Source organism: Pteropus alecto, unplaced genomic scaffold, assembly GCF_000325575.1.
Source record: "Pteropus alecto unplaced genomic scaffold, ASM32557v1 scaffold196, whole genome shotgun sequence".
Lineage (NCBI taxonomy): Eukaryota > Metazoa > Chordata > Mammalia > Chiroptera > Pteropodidae > Pteropus > Pteropus alecto.
In genome coordinates this window covers 1,381,407-1,388,784 of record NW_006439717.1, presented here as the reverse complement: position 1 = coordinate 1,388,784, position 7,378 = coordinate 1,381,407, and the positions used below count along the sequence as shown (strand labels likewise).

At 56.5% G+C, this 7,378-nt stretch overlaps 1 protein-coding gene across 1 annotated transcript; it reads left to right on the top strand.

The window, feature by feature from the left end:
• Positions 1-2,377: 2,377 nt before the first annotated feature.
• On the top strand, positions 2,378-6,676 carry WNT1 (Wnt family member 1). Its single transcript, XM_006916820.1, has 4 exons — positions 2,378-2,679; positions 3,408-3,661; positions 4,355-4,620; positions 5,194-6,676. Exons 1-4 carry the CDS (start codon positions 2,576-2,578, stop codon positions 5,680-5,682), a joined length of 1,113 nt encoding a protein of 370 aa, XP_006916882.1. The 5' UTR covers positions 2,378-2,575; the 3' UTR covers positions 5,683-6,676.
• The last annotated feature ends 702 nt before the right edge of the window (positions 6,677-7,378 follow it).

Below are 7,378 nucleotides of genomic sequence, written 5' to 3'. Positions count from 1 at the left end.
CCTGGTAGGTGGAATGGTGGAACAAAGGATACTGGCTCCTTCTTTTCTCACCCCACCTCTGCTTTTTACCGATGGGCACAGACAAGGCTTTCCTGTCTTGTGGCCCACCTCCCATCTCCAAGGGGTTTTATCAATCAACCAGGCCAAAAGACTTGACCCAGGCCCCAGTGAGGGACAACATCTAAGGAATAAAGGACCCATGGTACACTATTTATTGATCTGTGCTTGGCGCCCTCTGCAGAGACTACTGGCTTTTGGACCTATAGAGGATGCAGGGCCACTACATATTGTCCTTCAGGGTTGAATCTTTAGAGGAACTGGGTACACTGGACTGGGCGAAGGGCCTGCGAAAGACATTCTCCTCAGAAATAACCTCTATCAAGCTTCATTTGAGTTAATATGCATCTCACTTAAAATGCACTTGCCCCAGGAAGATTTTTTAAACTTAGCAGGCATTTATTCCTTAGAGTGATTTCCCTGCCTTGGAGGGGAGGCTTGGTCATTTATGGGACTTGGAACTCTTTAGGGTCAAGCCTGGGCACATTACTCAGTCAGAATACATCCTAAAGGCAAGGGACATGAAAAAGAGAGAATCCAAAAGGGAGGTAGGAAGTTCCTAACAATCATTTTTTTTTCTGTTAATTTTGAGAAGGGCCCTAGTCTGTTATTGCTGCACATTCACAAGAAACTGGTCAGGTGGAAAGGGCAGGGACTTTGAGTCAAAATGGTCTGGGTTTTAGCCTGGCTCTACTATTTGGTTTTTCCTCTGCAAAATGGGCAAAGATGTAAAGGTGGAGACCCTCCTTCCTTCCAGGGGCCATCCGTTGTGCTGGTGGGGCATAATAACCAGGTTGGCAGTGGTAACCATGTCCTGCATAGGCAATAACAGCCAATTCTTCAGTAGGAGGCCAAGGTGACCTTGACGCTGAGTTGGAGTCCCTGGGAGGGAAGAGAAAAGTGTATAACAGAGAAGATGGTTGCATGTGCTCTTGGCATCCTGGAGTGGTGAGAGTGGAGAGATCCAGAGTTTGAGGAGAAAGATAGAAACTCGGCAGAAAAATCCAAAAAGAATCAAACATATGGAGGCACAAGTTCCCTATTCTGGGTTCAGTTTAGCCAGCATCCCTTCTCTTCTCAGTCCTCCCTGCCCTCTCCACTATACCTGGCATCTACTCCACTGCCCTTCCTTTCTGCCTAGTCCTCAGAAACTCAGCCACTTCAGGCCTTGTCCATGTTGATATTACCGTGGTTGCTGGCTAAGCCTCCTCCCCCAGTGGCATGCACAGGTTGACACATGCCACAAGGTGACACACCATAGTATGATGCAAGGCACACAGGGTGAGAGTGACACATATGCATATTTAATCTCCTCTCCACACTCATACACCCACCCCCACATAGTCCTAGACATTCTCTGTCCCTCAGTCAACTAGGTTTATCCTGATAGTAGCTGCCACCTCCTTCCCACACATAGATGATGCACTGCCCCAGGTGGTGGCTGTGACAAGACAACCTGATGATTCCTTCTGACCTGAACCAAATTCCAAGATTCTTTAGAAGTTTCCAACATCCCTCCTCAAAACATGGAATTTCTACACACGAGGATACACATGAGTGTGTACACTCAGAATGAATTCACGTATTCTCACATACACTCACATTTGTATTGTCCCACTTATACACACACACTACAGAGACACAGCCACTAGTGTGCGCCTTCTGTTCAATAAGCACAAACTGCCGCTTCCTCAGGTTTCTCTTTGGCCCAGCTCTGTTTTGGTCAGCTCACCCCCCAACCCACCCCCGGGATTTCCCTGACCACAGCCCCACCTCCACTCCCAGTCTCCCCCTTTCCCTTCCCTATCCAGCCGTCGGGGGTTCCTGAGAGAGAAGGCGTCATCCGGAGTCGCTGCCCAGAACCACAGCTTTCTTTCCTCCACTCAGGATGGGGGAGAGAGGGGACGCCGGCGAGGCCCCCGGGGTGACGTCGAGGGGACAGCCTCAAGGCAGGCGGCAAAGCGCCTGGGCTCCTGCGAATTCTCACGAAAAATCCAGAGCACATTGTCGCTGCGCCCCCTGGCGGACACTGGTTTCCGACGGGCTCCGGACGCGAAGAAGAGTGAGGCGGGCGCGCGTGGGAGGGCGTCCTAAGGGGAGGGGTCGGCGGCCAGTGCAGGCCCGGAGGCGGGAGCCACTGTGCAGGGGGCGGGGGTGAGCCCCGACGGCCAGCCCGTCATCTTTCGGCTCAGACGGGCGGGAGCCACGGCCCGCTCGCTGCCCATTGTCTGCGCCCCTGACCGGTGTGCCCTGGTGCCACAGTGCGGCCCGGCGGGGCAGCCTCCTATCGTCGCTTCAGCCAGCGCCGCAACTATAAGAGGCGGTGCCGCCCGCCGTGGCTGCCTCAGCCCACCAGCTGGGACCGCGAGCCATGCAGCCCGCTGCCCGCCCTCAGGGCTGTTAGAGCCAGACTGCGAACTCTCGCCACTGCCGCCACCGCCGCGTCCCGTCCCACCGTCGCGGGCAGCAGCCAAAGCCGCCCCAACTGCAGCACAGAGCGGGCAAGGCCGGGCGGGCCATGGGGCACTGGGGGCTGCTGCCCGGCTGGGTTTCTGCTACGCTGTTGCTGGCGCTGGCCGCTCTGCCTGCAGCCCTGGCCGCAAACAGCAGTGGCCGATGGTGGTAAGTGAGCTGGTGCGGGGTCGCCACTTGTCCCGGGGCGCAGAGCCAGGGGCCAGCCCTATCCAGCTCCCACGCTCTGGGATCCATTCGCAGACAGTCTCCCTCCAGCGCTCAGACTTCCCTCCGAGACACCGAGGGGCGCTCTGGAGCGGAGTTGCTCCAGAGAATCCAGCTCTGTTGAAGTGGGGTGAATGGTCCGGCTGTGGCAACCCACAATACTCCAGGCAGGGAGCCCATTCCCATCTAGCACCGCCCTTCTTCCTTGAGCCCCAAATCCAGCCTCACCGCGGTAGCCACACCACAGGTTTCCCTGCTTCGGGAAGCGAAGGGCCAGGCGTGAGCTTAGAAAGGAGGCAAGAAGAGGGTGGGACTCCTAAGAATTTCATGCGTTGGGTGGGCATGGACTGCAGGCCAGGATTTCTTCTCCAGGCTGCGGGGAAGCAGGCTCTGAGAGCCAAGATGGACATCTAGTTTCCGAGTTCCCCACGCTTCCCCTGTCTAGTCCCCGGACCTAGGGCACCAAGCAGCCCTAGGACTCCTGGGCACACAAAAGTCTGGACGACTAGTCCTTTCAAGTGAGCCCAGGATCCCGGAGTCACTACCTTATTATTGATCTCCTGCCGTTCTTCTGGGGCAAATAGACCCAAGAAGAAAGCAGGATGGGCGCGACCTTTCCGGTTAGGGTGCGGGTCGCCTTCCAGAACCTGAGCTATCATGGGTCTCACCAGGGGCATCGTGAACGTAGCCTCCTCCACGAACCTACTGACCGACTCCAAAAGTCTGCAACTGGTGCTCGAACCCAGTCTGCAGCTGCTGAGCCGCAAACAGCGGCGGCTAATCCGCCAGAACCCAGGGATCCTGCACAGTGTGAGCGGGGGGCTGCAGAGCGCTGTGCGAGAGTGCAAGTGGCAGTTCCGGAACCGCCGCTGGAACTGCCCCACGGCATCGGGGCCCCACCTCTTCGGCAAGATCGTCAACCGAGGTGGGTACCCAGGAAGGTGACGCTTCCGGGACCAGGGGAACGCGGGGTCACCCCCAGGGCATGGGTGGGCGAATGCAGGGAAGATGTCCGAGCTCCTGCAGAATCACACGATCAACCTGCCAAGAGCTTTATGCCCAGCGCCAGTTCTGGAGCAGACTCGGTCTACCAGACGCTTTCAAGCCGTGCATCCCGGGCACGAAACTTAACTTTTCTGAGCCATTGCCTCATAGAAAGGGAGTTCTGAGTCGTGGGCGCTGGCCGGCCACCGCTTTTCCCCCAGCCCCTCTCAAAGGCGCCTGAGAAGCTGCTCTCTGCAGGACTGCGTCTTGCCTCTAGCCCAGGAAGGCTTGCATGGTTGACAGGGGGCGAGTTTGGGCTTTGGAGAGGTCTTGGAGGTGCAGAGTTCTTCAGTTCCCCTCTTTTCAATTTGTCTCTCTGGGGCTGCCCTGCTTCCACCCAGGAGCCAAAATGCGCGTAGTCTCGGTAACGCGTGATTACAAGCGTGGACGTGGTTGTGTGCCCATGCAGTGCTTTCCCCAAGAGACCAAGCTACCCAACACAGCCCGCCACCTGGCTCTCAGGACTCTAGGGGTGGAGGTGAGGCGTGGGACTCAAGGCTCCTAAGCCTTCCACTTCGGGTGCTGGCTGCACCCCGCGTGCCCCCTCGTTGATCCTCGCTTCCTTCCCCTACAGGTTGTCGGGAAACAGCATTTATCTTCGCCATCACCTCCGCTGGAGTTACCCATTCGGTGGCGCGCTCCTGTTCGGAGGGCTCCATCGAGTCCTGCACGTGCGACTACCGGCGGCGCGGCCCTGGTGGCCCCGATTGGCACTGGGGGGGCTGCAGCGACAATATCGACTTTGGCCGCCTTTTCGGCCGGGAGTTTGTAGATTCCGGAGAGAAGGGGCGGGACCTGCGCTTCCTCATGAACCTTCACAACAACGAGGCGGGACGCACGGTGAGCGGGTTTGAGGGGCTCCATACCGGAAGCGGAGTGGCAGAGATCTGCGCAGGGGCTAACCTCGGACTTGGGAAGTAACGGTCAGTGATAAGGCCGGGGGTTAGGGTAGAGAAACATTAGAGGGCGTCCTGAGGGAGCAGGAGGCTTGGAAGGAAGCCAGAGAATGGAAAAGATAGTGGCTGAGGGCGAAGGGATGCCTGGGCTGAGGGCAGGTAGAACTGAAGAGGTCAGGTAGAACCGAGAAGGTTAGGTAGAACCAAAGAGGTTAGAAGTCATGCCACCCGTAGAACATCCTGCCTACAGCTCCTCCATCCTACAGATTCAAAAAATAAGGCTGAAAAATAAAAAAATAAAAAAGTCTGAGAGGCCAAGAGACTCTCTGGAGTGGAGCAGAGTCGGGCCTGGTGTCCAAATCTCTGCGGGATATTTCCTGCCTCCCTTCCCCCTGGGCTCCGCTAGGCCTGAATTTTTACTGAGGTCCCAGTGGCGTCCAGGAGGGGGCGGTATCTGGGATGGTGGCTCTGGCTCTGGTAGTGCCCTGGGACAACCTTTCTTCTCTCTTCCCTTCAGACCGTGTTCTCCGAGATGCGCCAGGAGTGCAAGTGCCACGGGATGTCGGGCTCCTGCACCGTGCGCACGTGCTGGATGCGGCTACCCACACTGCGCGCAGTGGGCGACGTGCTGCGCGACCGCTTTGATGGCGCCTCGCGCGTCCTCTACGGCAACCGCGGCAGCAACCGCGCGTCACGGGCAGAGCTGCTGCGCCTCGAGCCCGAAGACCCCGCGCACAAGCCGCCCTCCCCCCACGACCTCGTCTACTTCGAGAAATCGCCCAACTTCTGCACATACAGTGGACGCCTGGGTACAGCGGGCACGGCGGGGCGCGCCTGCAACAGCTCGTCTCCCGCGCTGGATGGCTGCGAGCTGCTCTGCTGCGGCCGGGGCCACCGCACGCGCACGCAGCGCGTCACCGAGCGCTGCAACTGCACCTTCCACTGGTGCTGCCACGTCAGCTGCCGCAACTGCACGCACACGCGCGTCCTGCACGAGTGTCTGTGAAGCGTTGCGCGGACTCGCCCGCATGAGCGTTCTCCTCAAGTTCCCCTCCCCCCGCCCCCAGGCAGATTCGCTGGCACCTGAGACCCTGATATGCGCCCACCCAGTCCGTCCAGCCACACTCTCTGAGATTCATAAGTATTCGATCATTTCTCCCACCTCCTCCTACCTGGGGACTCTTAAAACCACTTGCCTGGGGCAACACGAACCCTCTTGCCATCCTGATGGACCTGCCCCGACCTACCTCCCTCCCTCTCCGCGGGAGACCCGGTTGCACTGCCCCCTGCTTGGCCAGGAGGTGAGAGAAGGATTCATTCCCTCCCACATGGGGGGTCAGCTCCAGACGGTGTTGCTTAGCCTCTGCCACCGCGCCAGTGACCTCCTTGCTCCTCTCCCTCTCCCTTCTCCTCTGTTTTTTCCAGGTCTCCACATGCCCCTTCCCATTCTCCTGTCAAGGGAACAGAACCTGAACACACACCTGGGCATCAGGGCCTCTCTCTTCCCCACCTACAGCTGAAGCGCGAGGTTCCAGGGTGAAAGGGCAGCTGCAGCTGTGGTGATGTGGAAAATGAGGTTGGGGGACTCAGCAGAAATAACCCCAATCTCCCAGCCTCTGTCGTGGAGCCATTGAACAGCTGTGAGCCATGCCTCCCTCAGCCAACTCCTACCCTTTCCTGTCCTGCCTCCTCATCAGTGTGTAAATAATTTGCACTGAAACGTGGATACAAAGCCACGAGTTTGGTTGTTGTAAATAAAACTATTTATTGTGCTGGGTTCCAGCCTGGTTTGCAGAGACCACTTCCACTCCAACCCCGTCCCTTTCCATTCTTCTCTCCTTTCGCCCTCCAGCTTTTTTTGATCCCTCTTCTCCTCTCCCCAGTTTTTCAAAGATGCCTTTGCCTACCGGAATCAGTATTTCCTTCCACTGTAGCTATTAGTGGCTCCTTGCCCCCACCAATGTAGCATCCTCCTCTGCAGAATAAAATCTCTATTTTTATCAATGACTTGATGGCTTTTCCTTGAATCCAGAGCACACCAGTGCTTACCTCTCTTAAATAGAATACATTGTTGGGGGACTGGTTTCCTGGTCCTGCAAGAGGACACTGAGATTCTGACCTTGGGATGACCCTAATGAGGCCACTAGGGATCTAGGTCTCCAGAAGGACCTGATCAGGAGCCCCAAGACCCTGCAGTGTTCTTTTTCCTATTTACACCAACTGGCTGTGTGATGATACTGGGCAAGTGCATGACTGCATCAGTTTCTTCCCTTGCCAAATGGGGATTAAACAAACTCTGAGCTTGCCTTTCCTATCTGGAAGAGTCAGTGTGAAAATAGCAATTGATAACCATGACTGTGTCCTGAAAAGAAACCAAAGAAAAGAGAAACTCAAGCAGAAAGGGTGCTGCTGCCCCCAGTGTGGCACTATTAGTCCCTGAAACCTATCTGCTTCAGCTGTGGTCAGGGCAGTGGGCAGTGAGGAAGGCACCCTCCAAGAAATAAGAGGACCCCAGTAGTCTTAGGCCCAGAAGCTTAGAGATGATGGTAGGGGAGAAAGGGCAGGGGGGCTAGAATCCAAATACAACCTAGACTTAAGCCAACATAACCGAAAGGAAATCCAAGTGTGGCCCATAACCAAACCATGAAGCTAGCCATTCCCATAAAGAGCCCATTGAGAATTCTGTTACTAACAACACTGAC